The sequence below is a fragment of the Urocampus carinirostris genome, chromosome 18 (assembly GCF_059441175.1).
Source record: "Urocampus carinirostris isolate Australia breed hairy pipefish chromosome 18, RoL_Ucar_1.0, whole genome shotgun sequence".
NCBI lineage: Eukaryota > Metazoa > Chordata > Actinopteri > Syngnathiformes > Syngnathidae > Urocampus > Urocampus carinirostris.
Window position 1 is genome coordinate 23,013,224 of NC_142366.1, and position 20,312 is coordinate 23,033,535.

General features: G+C 37.6%; 1 protein-coding gene across 1 annotated transcript in view; it reads right to left on the bottom strand.

Moving 5' to 3' along the window:
• The window catches only part of dok6 (docking protein 6), a 117,284-nt gene extending 105,734 nt beyond the window's left edge, over window positions 1–11,550 (bottom strand). The window contains exon 1 of the mRNA XM_088321874.1: window positions 11,298–11,550. Within this exon, the coding sequence (XP_088178000.1) occupies window positions 11,298–11,363 (66 nt within the window). The 5' untranslated portion in view covers window positions 11,364–11,550. The remainder of the gene's footprint in view (window positions 1–11,297) is intronic.
• Window positions 11,551–20,312: the final 8,762 nt, after the last annotated feature.

Below are 20,312 nucleotides of genomic sequence, written 5' to 3' on the forward strand. Positions count from 1 at the left end.
TACCTCCCGTCTTGATTACTGTAATGCACGACTCTCGGGTCTCCCGACGTCCAAAATCAAGAGCCTTCAGCTAGTACAAAATGCTGCAGCAAGGCTTTTAACCAAAACAAGAAAGTTTGATCACAATACCCCGATTTCAGCTAACCTGCATTGACTCCCTGTTCGCTTAAGATGTGATTTTAAGGTTCTGTTGGTAGTATACAAAATCATGCATGGACTTGCTCCCTCAAATCTTTCGGATTTAATTTCGCCCTATGTTCCGGTCCGGAGCCTTTGCTCTGAAAATGCTGGTCTACTCGTGATCCCAAGAGCCAAGAAGAAATCCGCAGGTTCAAGAGCATTCTCCATTCGGACCCCGGTGCTGTGGAATGCTTTTTCCCCTGAGATTCGATCTGCAACCTCAGTGGAAATGTTTAAATCTAAGCTTAAAACACACTTCTATTCTATAGCATATGAATAAACTATATTTTGTGTTGACAATATCAGGGGATGATGTCATATTAGTCTGTAATAATAGTTTGCAATAGTCTTTGATTTGTGCAGCCCTTTGAGGCTCTTTGTGATTAAGGGCTATAGAAATAAACATGACTTGACATAACTTCAATAGCTGTTTCCTTCTTTATCGGATTGCTCGATTGCTTTTAGCTTGAACGCTGCGTCATGTGCCTTTCTTTTTGCAATTTGCATGATGAGGGTAAGTTTACGCTAATTTAATTTGTGCACAAGCTAAGAAGTTGCAGTCTTCCTCGGCGCATATATTCCAGCGGTCTAAATCTTACCTTTAGTACTCGAGCAGTTAGAAAAATTACATAAATTTGCCGCATCAATGAATAAGCCGCAGGGTTGAACGTTTGGGAAAAAAGTAGCGGCTTATAGTCCGGAATTTACGGTAGTTGTAACTTGCAGCCTTATCTTTGACATGACAAAATCATTTGATTGCTCTGCAGAATCCTGCGTTGACCTCATGACCTTGACCTTCACACGTAGATGACGTTTGGAAATGAGCCAATCAATAATGAACACTGATGAGCACAGCCAAAATTGTTGGCGAGGCAACTTTGTTGCCAGTGTAATGCACTCTAATTTGTATTGTTCTTGGCGTGATAAGCTTACCATCACTTCGGGAAAGTAATTGAGCTGCACACATTGATCTCTCTTTTGCTAATTTTTTTGGTCACAGTTCATTATTGAAAGACAAAAAAGAAAAGCAGATTTCACTTTTCTAAACTCATTGTGTATTAGAAACCACTCTGGTTATTATTGAAATGGAAAGGGATCCAGCCTTATAAAATGAATTAAATTAAATTGATCAAATTCTAGTCCATCTATTGTACTGCATTCACAACTTAAATCAGTCTCCAAGCAATATTTACTACCTTGTAAAATATTTATCAAACTGTTTTTTTTTCCCAGGCCAGCTTAGATACATAGTCTCTCCAGTGTGTCCTGGGTTGCCCCTTGGGGCCTCCTGTCGGTGGCATCCATGAGGCATCCTTATCAGATGCCCGAGCCAACTCAGGTGGCTCCTTTCAATGCGGAGGAGCAATGGCTCTACATAGACTCCCTCCCGGATGACTGAGCTTCTCACCTTATATCTAAGGGAGAGCCCAGAGACCCAGCGGAGGAAACTCATTCCAGCCACTGGATCGGATACTTTATTTGAATATATATATCAAATACTCTTTGCGCCTTTTTGCATTATTCAAGTTGAATGAATAGCAGCTCCAAATATCGCTTCATCGGCTTCCTCTTGATACTTATAATAGGTATCGGCCCTGAAAAACCCAGATCGGTCGATCCTTAGTTAAACAACACAAACACCTCTCAGAGCTGAACGTTCTATTGCCTTATTTAGTCACGTCTTTACTTTGACTCTGGGCACACATGATTTTGGAATCAATGTTTATGATTGGCATTTTGATGTAAAGAGATATGGGAGTCGGGACTATATTGATTAACAAGTTAGTTCAAGCCTTATTATTGTTATTATTATGCGCATCATACATGAGGAAAAAACTGTGAACAAGAAATATAATACAAACAATATCTCAAACTAATAACATAGAATGGATTATTCAGACAATATTTTGCTTCTTATAATGGATTTAAATATGTGAAAGAATGAAAAAAAACGAGTAGGCGTTGACATTTTTATTTAATTTCAGGAAAAGCCATTGGATTCGTAGGTGGTTTCGAGCCATGTCTAGCCAGGTATTTCAGTCCTTATTCCTAATGAGTTACTACAAGTTCCTAACAATCGTGATAATTCTCATTTTGCAAGATTATTATCAAGACATTTGTCTCAGTGTGACATTTGGATAATTTCACATCTTTAAGAATACAAGTTTATGGTAGACATTCACTTTAATGATCAATTATTCATATTATAGTAGGAAACTTTAGTTCAACTTGCATGATTTGCCCACACAACCCACACAAACTAATGTGACGTGCCATGTCTCGCCCGGGGGCCTTGAGTTGGACACCTCGTGACTTTTGCATGAACTTCACTTTGTGCATCAAAACTAGGACAAGCTCCAGCTCACCCACCACCTTTGTTTGAACGAGCTGTATAGAAAATAGATGAATGTATTGAATATCATTAAATTATGCAAGGGAACCTAAATGCTGTGGCCAGTTAGTATGCGTGTTACATTTACTTGCAGCTCAGAAATAGATTTGACACTAAAACTGAAAATTTAAATATTTGGCTTTCTCCCTTCCAAAATTAAAATTCTGTGAGAAAACATGTCATAAAAATGCACGGCATGAATATTGTTTTTTTCTTAACTCCTTTGAGGCTGGAAACCTCATTTGCATTACAAATTATAGGAGGAAAGCCTTAACAAGCTACTAGCGCCGCAGAGCGTTAATCACTGCTTGTGGGCGATAGCACTGGATCAAGCACGCTGCGTCGTACAAAGCAACAAACAGATGTCCAAATGCCAAAAGTGAATAAATGAAGGAAAGGCCAACAAAGATGTTCGTTTTGATCATCAGTATATCATCAGGCATATTCCCAAGATGGTGGAAAAGTTGTAGAAAGTCGATTTAATTAAAATAAGCGTAGCAATCTCAGCAGCAGCGGTGAAACTGATTAAGAATTAAGTGCATTTTTTATGCGCATGCTAATTAAACATTTATCATGATTAATTAACCCATCACGGCAACAATGATGGATAAGTCAGAATGCCTGACGTGTTTTCATTTGACTTTGGGCAAACTTTATTCAGCAAACAGCTGACAGTAATGCATTTTCTCAACTTTGAAAATGCAATATGCTAATTATTCAATGACAGACCTGAATTATGGATTATTATTTTCGTGGCACTTCCAGATTTTTTTTTTTTAATAAATAAATAAATGCTTAATGCATTTGGAAGGGCACAGCATTACATTGGACAGCAAGGTGGGAGTATTAGAAGGTCAACTGCCTTGAAATGTGATATTTAAGGGACCTTTAAAAAGAAAACACCTGGGACCTTTCTGGGATGCAATCCTGAGTCTCATTTGCTGTAAACCTAGCTGGGAATATTTGTAATTATTTGGGAAGAAAGAAAATTGAGCTTGATGCAATTGTGAATGAATAATTTTATATTCGCTGTGTGGGAATTCTGAGGGTACTTAGTTTTGCATAGACAGGTGGTGAAGCTTGACAATAGATGCTTCAACTGTTCTGAATTAAAATTCAATAGACCAGATATTTTTAGAACACCTAATTAATGAATACGTGAAATTGTATAACATTGGGCTGTGTCATGACCCTTTCATTCAAAATAATACAATAATTTAACAGTCAAAAGAATAAACAACAGTGAGTCAAAATAAGGAACTGGCATGTTATGAAATTCCTTTAGAATTTGTCCAATAGAAGAAAAAAAAACTAGGCATGGACACCAATACCAAGCATTTCAAAATCAATTTCGTCTTAAAATAATTGGGAAAATAATTACAGTAAACAAGGTACAATTCATTCAAACCTGACATTTTTCTATTCTTCCAATGTTCTGGTAATAAATTTGTCAGTGGATCAGAGAAATGGATTGCTTTTTAATTGTGAATGAATATTACACTGTATGTACCAGGGTTAATTCATCAACCCATAAATCCATTATTTGAATTGAAACTGCTTAATTAGAATTATGGATTGAAAATACTAGCTATGTCTTATTATCCATCAGCAACACTGACTGTGTGATTTTTAAATGATTTTAACACTTTATTTTCAGAAACCAAATACAATTAATCAATTTACCTATTGCAGTCTTTTCTCTTTATATTTTTTGATATATATATATATATATATATATATATATACATACATATACTTGTTAAGTTTTTTTATCTTGTCCATCAAATTAAATAGGGAAAGGGTCCTCTGAGGAGTATAGGGTGTCTCAAAACTGCATGCAAAATTGGATATTGAATAGCCAATACACTCTTTTATTTAAGATTTGATTTTGGAGTAAGAATGGCAGGTATTGGGCATACTTTCGTAAAACTAAAACATTGTTGAGAAAACATTCTGAAAATGTGAAAATAAAGCCGATGCGCAAAGAGTTTAACAAGCAGATGCGCCAGCACGTCCTTGCACTTTATTTTCACATTATAAGAATGTTTTCAGAACGTAAGCTCATTCATCTGCCATCGATACATCAATACCAATTCTCAAATAGAAAAAAACGTCTAGTGGCTATTCAATTTCAAAGTATGTATCCATTTTTATAAAGTGGTATTAGAAAATCTATTTAAATGTTAATAAAAGTACAACAAAATAGAATTGTAAGTACAAATCTAGTATTATAGTATTGACACTCAATTGGGGCTGCAGAGTAATATTAATTAGTAATCCATCATGAGTACTGATTGAACAAATGCCATACATCATCTTTATATTGAAACCTTGTAGTTGTATGCACCTATCCGCTACTATATGTCATTATTCATAGTTGTTAATCAAGAAAATTCAAATATAAATTCTATGTTACAGCTCTCTTTAAACTCTCTAGTATCCCCATGCTCATGTCAGTCCCGAGTTCTACCTGTTATTAATTACTGGATGAATTTTCACAGTGTGAAAGTGACGTTTTGCAGGATCTCTGTGAGAAACGGAAATGCATAACACCCCAAGCTTAAAGCCCACAGTGTGTAATATTTGACTGCTTATGTACTGTATTGTATAATGCGTACAAAAACACAGAGCAAAGCGTAGCTGAAGGATCCCAGACAAACATGGCGGCGACTTGTGGGTAGGGTTTCCACTATGTAACAGAAATACAAATTTATTGACTTATGATTTTGTTATAAAAAAATAACAAGGGAATTATAGCTAAAGTATTTTAGCCAAGTATTAGTATTGTCACATGCCGCTGCCCATCAATGCGGAGGTACTGCTCATCTCCTAGGAGTGGGATGACAATTTGCACTGAAAAACAACGGCGACCAGATAATGAAGGTGCTGTATTCTACGTTAGATCAGGAGGCTTCTTCTATGTTTTATGTGGGTGATCAAACCCCTACCCAAAAAAAAAACAGCTTGGAGAGAGATGGGCACAACCAGGCTAAACCTGCCACAGGAAGAGGTGCCCCTACAACCCTTGTGGTTAAGGGATCCGTGAAAGTCATTTAAATAAATGTGTATTTATTTTACTGATTTAAGGTTTTTTGTGCCACTAGGAGTCACTGAATAATACACACTGACCCTTTAACAAACAGGGTTGGGTAGGGTTACTTTTACTTGAATACTTTCAATTACCTTTGGATTACTCCAATACAAAATATGCTAATAAAAGACAAAAGAAAGTAAATATGCATAACATTATGACTCACAACACGTGGTAAGCTTTCTCTCCTGGCTTTGATCTCTTTGATCTCCTGCAAAACTAACATAAAATGCGACAGAAACAAAATGAAAATAAATCCAAACAGCCTGCCAACATCATTTTTGCCGTTCCATCTATTCCGTGACTCCCCAAGCCTGCACAAAATGTAGTAATTTTATTAGCATATTTGGTATTGGAGTAATCTAAAAGTAATTGAAAGTAATCAAGTTAAAGTAACCCTACCCAACCCTGTTAACATACCACAGGCCCATAGAGGCCACCTTACTAGGGTTTCATCTTCAAGATGATCCACCACACAGCCAAGAAGAGTAAGCGGGGCGGGAAAAGACCACCTCCGCTCTAAACCAGTGCAGGCGTCCTCGCATGCTCCTAAGAAATGCATTCAGCTCATTGCCCGTGCAGAAAAACAAAATCAATCCCTTAAAACTTTCTACGCACCGATTTGCATGTTAACAGCCGAAGCCGTCTGCTTCTAAACAGCTCGGCATTCACTCCATGCAGAGAAGGTTAAAAACGATGACTATCGCTGTGGCATCAAAGCCAGCGGGAGGGTTGGAATCCACAGCCTCCATCATCACACCTAAACAAAGGTGTATTTTCTTTTGTCATCATTAATGAGCAAAAGCAGATGGCACCCCGGTTGACAATATGGCCAATATGATTGACTAACTCTGTGGCCTGTCATTCATTTTGATTTACGTAGTCAAGCCATTGGTCTCCATCATATGTATTCTACTGGATACGTTGCTAATATAGTATGAGGATGTACACCCCGGGTTGATAATTACAACCTTAGACCTCACTAATGAGACCTGTAGCCCGTGGTGCAAAATGGAACATGAGCAGACTTTAAATGTTATGCGTATTAGTGTGTGTGAGCAGGCTAGGGTACACTCGCTAATCACAATACAGTAGCTGCGGATTCCATTGACAAATGGCAAACAGGTAATGATTAATGCAGATGCTATTTATGAGGGTTCGGGAATCTTTTTGATTAAGAATTTCTTTTTCGGTAAGTCAGACCATATATTTTGAGAAAGTTAAACAAGCCGTTTAACATGATGTCCAAACAAAAGGTAAATATCCAGTACATTTATTTCACTGTTTGACGTAAAGTACCGTATTTTCCGCACTATTAGGCGCACCAGGTTATAGGGCGCACCCCCAAAAAATAGTTTTTGGTCCTATATTTTCCATACATAAGGCGCACCGGATTATAAGGCGCTACAATGGGAACGTGGACAAAACAGTCAGATAGTTCAGTCAAACTTATTACCCCCTTAACATTCCGAAAGCTTGCAAAGAAACAAATACGTGTCTCAGACATAAACGGAAACAGTGTCTGTACGATGTCACTAAACAAACATTTCTTAGTTTCCATTTTATTTTTTGCTGGCAACTGTGTGGACAGCAAAGTAAGAATTTTATTGTGCAGGGAAACGGGGTTCTTTACTGTGCATACGACAATAAACACTTTGAATTGAATTTATTTTAAAAATAGACTCGTCACAGAAACATCAAGATCGTTCTAAAACAAGATACCGGGAAAATATAAATCCGCATAGCTCACCTAAGTTCTCTTGCAGGCTTCACGTAACCATCTCATCTCATCTCATTAGCCGTACCGCTTATCCTCATTAGGGTCGCGGGGGGGCTGGAGCCCATCCCAGCCATCTCCGGGCAGTGGGCAGGGGACACCCTGAACTGGTTGCCAGCCAGTCGCAGGGCACACGGGGACAGACAACTCACTTGCTCATTCACACTTAGGGACAATTTGGACCGGCCAATTCACCTGAAATGCATGTTTTTGGAACGTGGGAGGAAACCCACGCAAGCACGGGGAGAACATACAAACTCCGCACAGGAAGTCTGGAGCTGGATTTGAACCCACGACAGGAACTGTGCCGCACAAGCGCTAACCACTGCGCCGCCGTGCTGCACTTCACGTAACCATGGTCTTCTTAATACCGTGAGTGTAGTAAATCCAGAAGAGTAAAATATTTACAAATACAGAATAGTAAAACATGTTTTCTCTTTGCCGTAGTGCAACCCAACCTGTGATTCAAATTCATCTTTTTCGGACAATTACAGGCTTTGTTTCGCCCCTTTAGCCTATGCGAGCCTGTAAATGATAAAAAGGATCCGCCCTCTTTACCTCCGAATAACTTTAGCCAATAGTGTACTAGTACTTTATGTAGCACTATTTAAATACTCTATATCAACACGTTATATTGAGTATTTCTGTGTTCTTTTATTTTATTTTTTTATTTTTCAACACAAGGATACTGCTGGAAGTGTGAATTTCCCTACGGGGATGAATAAAGTATCTATCTATCTATTATATACTCAAAGTTAAAAAAACAAAACGAGTTTTTACTCATAACAAACAGATTCCAGCCAATATGTATGATACTTGGTCAATAGAGGGTTAAGCTTAAGACATGAGGCTGGTTCCATGAACTAATTTTTAAGCATATTTTGTGTGCCTTGGCTCAAAGCTTGAAAAAACACTGTATTAAAAGGTACTCTCAAAAATCTCATCCCCGACAAGCAAATCACACGTGCAACCAAAAGCACAGAGTGGGGCAACTTCCCGATTTATAAAAATGGCAGTTTCAACTATATCGACATACGATTGTCGATTATTCTAACTACCCAAACATCAGAGACATTTTGCTCTAATCTCCTCGGGAGGACCTCACAGCGGGAAGTCCTCGAGGGGAGCAATTAAAGACCAATTTCCATTCCAGATGTCCCTGATGCTAAAGCACATCTTCCTCTTCCTGCAAGCTGGTTGGCAAATGTAACAGTACAGTAAATGTAACGTATTTTCCGCACTATAAGGCGCACCAGGTTATAGGGCGCACCCCGAAAAAATAGTTTTGGGTCCTATTTTTGACATACATAAGACGCACCGGATTATAAGGCGCTACAATGGGAACGTCGACAAAACAGTCAGATGATTCAGTCCAACTGATTACCCCCTTAACATTCCGAAAGCTTGCAAAGACGCAAATACGTGTCGAGAACACGTGCGGATGCGGTGTCCGTACGATGTCACTCAAATGCATCGTCCCATCATTCGGAAGGTTAATGTCTTGGGATTCAAGAAATGCCAACCATTCCTTAGTATCTATTTTCTTTTTCGCTCGCAACTTTACTGTGCATATGACAATAAACACTTGGAATCAAGTTTAATTTAAAAAATAGACACTCCATTCCATCCATTATCTGCACCGCTTATCACAGAAACATCGAGTTCAGTCTGAAACAAGATACAGGGACAATATAAAACCCGGAGTAGCTCACCGAAGTCGTTGTGTTCATAATAATGTGCAGCCAATGTCCTCTTATATCCGTGAGGGTAGTAAATCCAGGAGAATAAAATATTTACAAATACAGAATAGAAAAAAATGCTTTCTCTATGCCGTCAGCCACGTTCTATACACATTCATCTTTTTCGGCCAATTGCAGGCTTTGTTTTGCCGTTTAAGCCAATGCCAGCCTGTAAATGATAAAAAGGATCCGCCCCTTGATCTCCGAATAACTTTAGCCAATAGTGATCGATTCAAATGATGATCGACACATTGGTTAGCCAATGAAACGCCGGTAAATAAATCCCAGCATACACCGCGTACTACTTGACGTTCGGGGGAAAATCTAGTCGTCGGCTGCAAGTTAGTTAGAAAACTTAATGTTGATCCATAAATAAGGCGCACTGTATTATAAGGCGCATGGTCAGCTTCTGAAAAAAATAAAGGCTTTTAGGTGCGCCTTAGAGTGCGGAAAATACAATATATGTTTTTTGTCCATATCGAATTGCGTATGCCGTATAAACAATTTCTGTTCAAGGAAAAAGAAAAATTAAATATAATGATACTTGTAAGTGTCACTAAGTTTACTGCAAGTGGGGAAAGAACGAGTTGTTTATGTTTACTTGGCGTGTTTGTTTTTATTCTACATAGTCTGTCTTGCTATGAGTAAATAGGTTATTTGTGTTTAGGTTTATCATCACTTCATAAGGGGAATCACAATTCATAATGTAGACGTCAGCATATTCTTCTAGTATTTCTTCTGTAATATTTGTTAATTTTTGGTACAATTTTTTGTACTATTTTTATAGTATATATTTTTTAAGCATGTCTATTGTATTACTGTAGTATTTCTGCAGTAGTATTTTCATAGGATTCTTGTAGTATTTCTGCAGTAGTATTTTTGTTGTAGGATGGTTTTTTTTAGCATTTCTGTAATATTTTGATGGTATTACTGTTGTAGTATTTTGGTGGTATTTCTGTGGTGGGATTTTTATAGTATTTTCTTTAACTATTTTAGTAGTAGTATTTCTGCAGTGATACTTTTGTAGTGCTCTTATAGTATTTGCAGTATTATTTTTGTAGTGTTTTTGTAGTATTCTTGTAGTATTTCTGCTGTAGGAATTTTTTGGGGCAATTCTGGAATATTTTGATAGTATTGCTGTTGTAGTATTTTGGTGGTATTTCTGTGGTAGGATTTTGTAAGATTATAGTATTTTTGTACTTGTATTTGTATAAAGATATAAGGATTTTTGTCGTATTTCTGTGGTATTCTTGTAGTATTCCTGAAGTAGTATTTTTGGTAGGATGCAGTAATATATTTGCAGAATTTTTGTAGGAACACAGTAGTTGTATTTTTGGAGCATTTCTATAGTATGATATTTGTAGTATTTATGTACTATTTCTGTAGTGGGATTTTTGTCGTGTTTCTGCAGTAGCATATTTGTAGTATTTCTGCAGTAGCATAATTGTAGTATTTCTGCAGAAGTAGATTTGTAGTATTTCTACCGGGATTTCTGTCGTATTCCTGCAGTGGTATATTTGTAGTATTCCTGCAGTAGTAGATTTGTAGTATTTCTGTAGGGATTTCTGTCGTATTCCTGCAGTGGTATATTTGTAGTATTCCTGCAGTAGATTTGTAGTATTTCTGTCGGGATTTCTGTCGTATTCCTGCAGTGGTATATTTGTAGTATTCCTGCAGTAGTATATTTGTAGTATTTTTGCAGCAGTATATTTGTAGTATTTCTGCAGCAGTACATTTGTAATATTTCTGCAGTAGTATATTTGTAGGAATCTTGTAGTTGTTTACTTGTTTAATACACTTGTCTGCACAAATGATATTTGTTTTTATTCTGAATAGTCTGTCTTGCCGTGAGTAAATAGGTGCCGCGTGGTGCTTGTAAGATGTCGTATTTTTTTTTTGTTTGAACAATTTTATTGACACTATTAACAGCAAATAAACAATTTTGAGGTTTGAACAATTTTTCTCGACAATCTTAACAGCAATGAAGCATATTCACAATTTCGTTATATATTACAATATGACGTTTTAACCATTTTTTCGACATTTTTAACAGCAATTGCTTAATAAGGGGAATTTCAATCATCAATAGGGGGAGGTAAACAGGTGTGCGGTACTTACCCCCAATTTCTTACTCCGTATCCTCACGTATCCCTGTTTCACTATGTCGTTGAAGTTAGAAGCCATAGTCGAAGGGGACGCCGCGAAGCCCACTTAAGTAAAACCCTTCAGTCTTTAACCGAGAGAGGAACGTCTCACTCGGGGTTCCGTCAACGCGGCATCCGCTGAGGAAGCAAGCGAGCGGCGGGCAACCAGCTCCCCGTGTCGGCGCTCACGCTGCCCGGCTTCATCCACTCAGTCAGTCCCGGAGACAGGCGAGTTGGGAGGGTGCGAGGTGGGAGATACCATTTGCCAGCTGATTCATTATAGAAGGGGGGAGTGGGGGTGCCCGCGAAATATTGGACCGCACCATTTTGCTAAGAACGGGGGTCAGCGAAGAGACGTGAGTAGATATCAGAGAGCATATTTTATAGTTTCGTATTGATTTTAATCTAATAATAATGCTCAAATTGTATCAAGGTATATTATTTATTGAATACAATTATGTTGTGTCGTATTTAGACAAGCCTTTACGAAACAAACCAATATATTTCACACAAATGTTACATAGCCTACCTGTCAAGTGTCAACCTCAGCCAATTTATGAGTGCAATTCCTCCTAATAAACCTAACAAACACACATTTACTCACAACAAGACGAACTATTTGTAATAAAACAAAGATATTTCGTGTAAACAGGGTGGTTTTATTTACTAAACAACACGAAAAATTATTTTAGATTATTTCTTAGTTCCTTCTCAATTAGCAGTCAATCAAGTGTTGCTTACTATACGTATCAGATTAGAGTTTACAGTATAGCCGAAATTGACATGTCATCATCGGTCTTAACTAAAAACGGGTTTTAAAAATGATAATAATATCTATTTTTCCTTGTACAAGAATTAAAAAAAAAATCAAAAAACTTATAAAATACAAGGTAATCGTATAAAATGACTGGTAAGTAACCCAAACTTCCAGTTACAAAACAAATGAACCTACATTTTTGTTAATCATTTGATTGGCAAAGAAAGGAAAGAATATATATAAACTGTAGAAATAGCAAATGTCACGGTTGCCATGGCGCCCTGTGTGGCGCCAGCTGCGGCCCGTTGGCAGATTGGCTTCCCCTCTATTGGGGCTGAGTGCTCTCGTTCGCCCTTTGTCGGTCCGTCAACGAACCTCTGCACCCGCAAGACGTGGGTTTTGACTCTGTCCGGCTTCCAGCTTGTGTTTCCTGTCCAGTATTGTTCCCGCCTATTTTGTCCTGCTTAATATCAATCTCCAGTTTAGTTCCCGTGTAGTTTGTCCAGTTTAATTTCGAGCTCCAGAGTCCAGTATCGTTTCCGTCTAACTCGTCTTGCTTGTTATTGGACTCCAGTCTCCAGTGCCTGATATCAATCCGGTCTGTCCCGTCCTGTCCAGTATCGACCCCATCAGTTCCATATCTGCTTGTACAATTGGTATCAAGCTCGTCGGCCTCTGGCTTCCTGTCATTCCACGCCAGAATGTTGCCTTACGTCTTCCGCCCAACGATCGCCGAATCACTGGCGTTTGTGTTAACGTGTATGACTGCCCTATTTTCTGTAAAATAAAGCTTGTGTGAGAAACGTCACGCATCTGGGTTCTCCTCCTGTTCCGGTTCTTGAAAGCAGGAACTACAAGGAAAAATACAACTGTGCAGTAAAATATGCTTTAAATTACAATAAATAAAATATAATACAAAAAAAGATGATTATGAATTGCTAATAATCAACAACACATGAGAAAATACCTCTTTGATTTATGAAAAAGATATTTGCTCAAATGTATCAGCATGTGTGTTTGTCCTGTTGAATTTCGATATCCAGTTTTGATATCTATCCTGCCTGTCCCGTCCTGTCCGGTATTGACCCCATCTGTCCGATATCTGCTCGTGCAATTGGTATCGATATCGTTAGCCTCTGGCTTCCTGTCAATCCACGCCAGACTGCTGCCTTACGTCTTCCGCCCAACGATCGCCGAATCGCTGGCGTTTGGGTTGCCGTGCATGTCTGCCCCATTTCCCGTAAAATAAAAGCTTGTGTGAGAAACGTCACGCATTTGGCCTCTCCTCCTGTTCCGGTTCGTGACAGAAAATACATTTTGGAAAATACATTTTATTGTCTTACCTTAAATCACTCACCTCAAGGTATACATCATAGTTTGTAACATGCTTCTTTTAAATAAACGCACCAATAGATAGGTAATCTTCCATAATAATAAAAAATATCCATGCTAACAGAAAAAAAATGGATGGGTTGAATTTGTTTGTTTTCCAACACTATCACTAATTGTATTGGTCCACCCTCTGCCAGGAGGCAAGAGCATTGTGTGCCTCACCCTGCTTCAGCAAAAAACTACGTAACAATACACATGCTTTATAATAAGTCTAATATAGCACACTATAAACATGCAATACAGACTACTATAGCACGCTAAAAAAGCCTACTTGTGTACAACTATTCGTGGTCGTAAAGTTTATCTACATTGAGTCGCCTCCTGTGTTGGTGATATTCGCAGGAATATATCTCAATAAACTCAATATTAAAACAATAATCACTCCTTGTTCTAATCACGTTAATCTATATTTCTCAATAAACAGATTATAGAGACTACAATTGCGACACTCGTTCTATCAGAAAAGAAGCGCTGCGAAGCATGGGAAAATCGGAGTTCGCGTTCACATTAAGGTTAGTGAGACACTGGTTTTGTCTGCTTCCGTGTGTGCCCCGCTGCGCGTTGATGACATTTCCTCGACATTTTAGTCAAGGGTAGTCACAAAAGGGGTTGGAGAAGAAAAAAGAATGTGAAAAATATTCAGGAATATGAGAAATATTAGGGACAGCCCTAACTCTGCAGTCTGTGACTTCTGACAGTGCAGAGTGGGCTTCCTGCTTCAGTGGCTCCACCCGGGTCGACTATCCAGTCAAAGGGCGCAGGGTGGGTAGCGTCCGAGCCAGACGACAGGAGAACAAGAGAAGAGTTCGGCTGTTGCTCAGTGTTGTGCTTAAAAATCGGCTTAATCGGTTAAATAATATGCCGATACCGATATCAGTGAAATTCCCAAATATCTGTGCCGATAATCAGCCTGCCTGATAATCGGTAGACCTCTAATTCATAATATGTGAATCAATTTTGAAATAGAAAAACTGTGACGGTAAATCAGATAGCCCTTTAAAAGAAAAGAGTGTAATATGTAATGCCTCCTAGTGGTACAAAAAAAAACTTCATTCAGTGAAGCAAAAAAAACAACGGCTTTGATTTGAATAATTGGCGAAAATACATGACTTAGCGTACCAATGTTATTTTTCACAAATATGAATAGGTCGAGGAATTTGTATTTATTTTACATAGCAGAATCCAAACCTAGTAATCGCCACCATGTTTGTCTGCCATCTTGCTGCTGTGCTGGTTTAGCACTGGTTTACAATTGTTTCGGTCAAATATTTCCCAATATACGTTCATCACTGATTAAATAGATAGATAGATAGATACTTTTAAACATAACCATTTAAAATGCCTAGCTTGTAATGCTATCAATGATTCAATTGTTTGCAGGGTTGGGTAGGGTTACTTTAACTGGATTACTTTCAATTACTTTTGGATTACTTCAATACCATATATGCTAATAAAAGACAAAAGAAACTAAATATGAATAAAATTATGACTCACAACTCGCGGTAAGCTTTCTCTCCTGGCTTTGATCTCTTTGATCTCCGGCAAAACTAACATAAAATGCGACAAAAACAAAATGAAAATAAATCCAAACAGCTTGCCAACATCATTTTTGCCGTTCTATGTATTCTGTTACTCCCCAAGCCTGCACAAAATTGAGTCATTTTATTCATATTTAGTTTATTTTTTCTTTTATTTGCATATTTGGTATTGGAGTAATCCAAAAGTAATTGAAAGTAATCTAGTTAAAGTAACCCTACCCAACCCTGATTGTTCGGAGCTGAGGTGTGCAGCATATCAGAATCTTTTGTCTCACTATCGCCCTCTGCCACGACCCGAAGAGGATTGCATACCTCACTTTGCATTTGCAGACACTAAGCACAGTAATAAAGTGTATCTAATTTCATTAATATATTTCATAATACACTGTGAAAATTAAGCGATTAGAAAAAAAAGTTAATTTAAATTAGAAATAACTTTAACACTGGGTAAATATAACCATTTATTATGCTTTCATTTTTGAGTTCCATGATCACAAGTGCCTCCACTGATTGCACTAATCCAGAAAACAAGATATGGGGGTAGATGCATTTCAAACAATTATTACAACTCAAATTTTGTAAACAGACAATATGTAAGCAGTGAAACACATTTTAAATGTCAAGTGATTTGCTAAGCTGATCATGTAAAAAAAACTGTTGAAACATTGTAATTTGGATGGGGCGGATCAACAAACAAGAGGGGATAATTACACAGGGGACATGATTAACCAACCTTAAAAAGTGCCTCACTTCTAGATAGGTTTTGTAAATAATGTAAAATAAATTAGCTTTATAAATGCCATTTAAAAAAACATTTTTTAATTTATTTGGGAAAAAAATAATTATAAGAAAATAGCGTAGAATTTAACAAATTTAAAATCATTTTCACTGGTTTATTTTTTTCAAATTTTCCTTCATTTATATCATTCAAATTAACATAAACAACAGTAGCAAATCAGGAGAGCTTAGTGAATGAAAGTTAATAAAATCCTTTTTAATCGGGATGATCAGTAGCAGATTTTTCAATCCAATATTCGGACCCAAATCTTGAACGGTCCGAATAACACAGGCCAACACCGTGAGAACTTAACTGTCCCTTTATCAAATAGTATTTTACCATTTCTTTAATTTTAAGTTCCTGATTATTAAACGAACCGATATATAATAGGCAGTGTACCTTACTCATGGAAATTATTCATTTCCTTCATTTTCAAGAGCATGGGCAAATGTTTCTAAATACTCTACATATTTATTGCACTTCTGGGTTAAGATGATTGCCAGTGTTCTATTATAAAAGAGAGAAACGCGCATACTATGAAAGACTGTGCTTTTCCTTTTAAGGCATTTTCTAATATGAATTTAAGTGTCTTCCATCAAATCCTTACTGCCCATGATTAAAGGGAATATGCAAATGCACAAAGCTCAGAGTTGGGTCTAATTTATAACATGCTTTGTACCTAGTCTTACCAATATTGGCCGTATGAGTATGAATACCATTTCCATATTTTTGGCCAGACAGGACGCTAATAGGGAAATGCAATATTAGACTGCCTGTGTGTGTGTTGTGAGTGCTATTCTCTTCATGATTAGGTTGCCTTGTATTGATGTTGTTTGATTTGCCCAATAATAGAAGCAGATAGTCCACTGCCCTATTAAATGATCACATAAATTGTGCAAGATCCAACATCGCAAAACGCTCGTCCCGGGGTCTCTCCAGGCACAATGCACGCGGACAAGCAATCAAAAAGCACTTAAAATAAATGCACAGAAGACAAATTCGATGTCAGCCCATGCAACGAGTAGAGTTAGGGGCTCCGTTTTTTGAATTATGATGGGGGAATTTTCTTGGCATTAGACAGCAGATGGCTGAGCTACACTGTATTGATATGACAGGCTGCCATTACTTATATAGATTAAAAGCAAAAGAAGATAAATGGCTCATACAACCGAGTCAGATGAGCAACCGTGAGCTGGGATCATACGTTTTCTATTTACTCTCTCAAATAATGCAATAGGAAGGAGGCCTACTGTCGATGAAGGTTGCCACAATTTTCCTTTTATGAAAAACCGCTATCATCCCGTATTGCGCTCACTTTCATTTATGCATGATCAGGAGCCTATATTTCTATTGAAAAAGTGTCTTTTTCTCACAATGATGGCCTTTTGAGAAGTACTATTCTGTCAAGTATTCCAAGGTGAAGTCAGCATCCTTTTCATTGTGTGATTTTCACAAGGGCAGAGCGATCTGCCACCCGTCCAACAGCTTGTCTCTGATAGTCTGCAAATCTCTCTGGAAGTGTCCTCAAACTTCAGATTTGTCAAGGCTGTTTCGTCTCTCTAATCCTCTTTAGGCGAGGCAGTCGTCTTCCACTTTCACCATGCGCTTCTTCATCCTCGCTTGAAGAAAACCTTGTTGTTGCTGTCAATGAGTAGTTTTCCAACACCTAGGGGTGATTAACTTCTCTAAAATGTGATGTCATGGTTATTCAAAAAGGTAAAAACAACCCTGTTATGACCTACAATATATTACTTAAAGGGGCACCATGTGTTATTCAGCTCCTTCTATAAACCGTGAATATATTTATATGTATACAGCAGTCTTTAATTGAATGTGTTTTTTTTTTTACCAAAAAGTACAGCTTGTACTTTTTATATTATGCACAGGCTTCACTTTCCTATCGGGCATGTTCAGGGTAGCATTATGAGTTTAGGAACACGCTTTAGTGGTGAAGAATGCCTCATTAATTAAAAATAAACAAAAAGACTACCATATTTAAAGAGACATTGTGTACATTTCAGCACCTCTTGTGGTAAAAAAACACCACTTAATTCCTATAACAAAATGGATTAGAATAATAAGCAAGAATACATGAACCATGATATAAATGTGCATTTTTTTAAATCCTCATAGGTTAAGACATTGGTATTTATTTTACGTAACAGGAGCCACACCTAGAGGTAGCTGAGATGATTGTCTGCCATCGTGTTGTTAAGGGTACCAACAAAAACCTTGTGGAAGACTGGGCAATACATATATAATATATAATTAGTGTGTTTTGATCACTTTGAGTCACAGTAGTTTGTATTCTTTCTTGGGCTCTGTAACACTCGTTTTCGGTTGCACTACTGACCAAACTTTTCAGGAAACAAGCCAGATGTGGTAAGCTGAAAATGTTTGCGGGCTGACTATTCAGCCTGGGGTTGTTTTTTTTTCAAACAGTCTTTAATAAATTTGCCCTCCATGAAATGTAGTGTCGGGACCTTAATGTTTGCTTTTCATTTGACTCACTGGGTCCTGTGAAAAAGTCCTGCTGTGTCGTTTAAACAGCTTCCAGTTGCTTCACCTTTTCAAAATGTTAGTTTCCAGATAGCTTTTTATAATCGGCATGTTTTGTCTGCCAAAATATATTATACTTTTTGAAAACAGCCACAATGTCTTGGCAAATTAGGCAGACGTTTTTTTTTTCGGATTTAGGTGAAAAAAATACTACACTATCCACTTGTCCTTTTTCAGTCTTCATGTAAGAAATCAGATGGGCTAAAATACTCACACAAGCCAAGGGCAAAGTGGTTAAAAGGTAACTGCCTTCATCTGGTGAAATGTTTTTTTGTACAAATGTATTTTATACTGCGGTCAACATTACTTGCGGGCCACATATTATTACAGAGGCCACAGAAAGGTGAAAATTTGGACTTGAGACATACCTGCACAACAGACTTAACAACTTGATATTTTTGATCATCAGTAAACGTTTTTCAGTCACTCCAATCTTTTTTCTTAATTCATATCTCTTTTTCACAGTTAACCAAATGTTCAAATGTATTTTTATTTTTTTATTACAAATTAAATTACTGTGATTAATGGGCCAGCCCTAACTCCAGTTAAAACAATAAAGCAGCTGCAACATCTAGTGGTCGAATAGTGCACAGTGTCCCTTTAAAGTGCGAATGTTTTGGGTGATGTTTGCATAGGGAATCTATTCCCATTAGTCTTAACACGGCAATCTGGATAATATTGTACTTGTGGAATTTTATTTTCGTATAAATTTAAGTTAAACACACACACACACAAAAACCTGTTTTAAGAAAACATGTTTTTAGTATTTCTCTAACACGTTTCCCCCTTCACGTAAAATGAAAATAACATCCTTAACGTGACCAACCTTTCTGATGGTTTAGGTTGCTAGAAAAATTGCTTAGTTAAATTGTTATTATGAGTTTCATAGTCATTTATTTCCTGATATGACAGTGTTTTGTTTTTCAAAATAAATTTCTTTTCTTCATAAGGTCCAATAAAGTACTCAAAATGTACAACTTGATGATAATATTTGGTTTGTTTTTCCTATCTTGTAGCTCTTTTAGAATTGGCGATTTTAAATGAATATATGGTAGAAATAACATTACTCATCCGACCAGGTAGAGAAATTGCTTCCACAAACGGTGCCTCACAGCCCAGCATATGGCTCTGACATACATGAATAGCTGCCAACAAGGTCAGATGTGTGAGACTCCCTCAAAAAAAGAGACCATCATCAAGGTCATGGACGAAGCAAGCAAATGTTGATCCGTTTGGTGTTGCTTGAACAACTATGCGTTACTAATGTTACTTTAGCAAGCATTCTAAAGTAGAAATACATGTATAGTTTCTATTAACCATTGTTTGCAGAAGAGCCAACATTGCCCAAGGAGATACTAAAATTATCACAGATTTAACTGGTTTTAACTTTGGTGGGAACCAAACCACAAAGTAATAGAATATTTGGCTTTGTTTACTCCCTCAACGGACTGGCACAATTTGATCTTGTTAGTACCCACCAGGAGATCGCTCAAGATGGCCAAAACGATGAGCTTAACATCTCTGGTTGGGAAATGTTCAAGCACGAGCAGCTAAATAATGAACACAAATAGATAAGCAGAATGTAATTGAATGGGAGAAAGCTTGTAGATGCCAGGTCAGCAATTTTTTTTTAAATTATGTATGCCGAGGCGAGTCAAAGTAATCCCACACACGGGCTGAGTGATGGTAATGTTCAAGCTTTTTACAGCAACCGCCATCAGCCTGATATGTTAATAAGTGCATTGGGAATTGCCGTTGATGAGATGTCAAAGCCTAAAGGAGTGTAGAAAAAAAGGGCTGCATATAACCATTTTTCATAAAAGTGGGTCCTTGGTCACGCATGCTGGAAGGACGTCAGCTGGTCACACCATGAGGAACAGCAAAGGTCGCCTGAACTCTCAGAGGATCAACCCGTGACATTTTTGTGATTTATTTCAAACAGAAAATACCAAAAAGAGGTTGCAG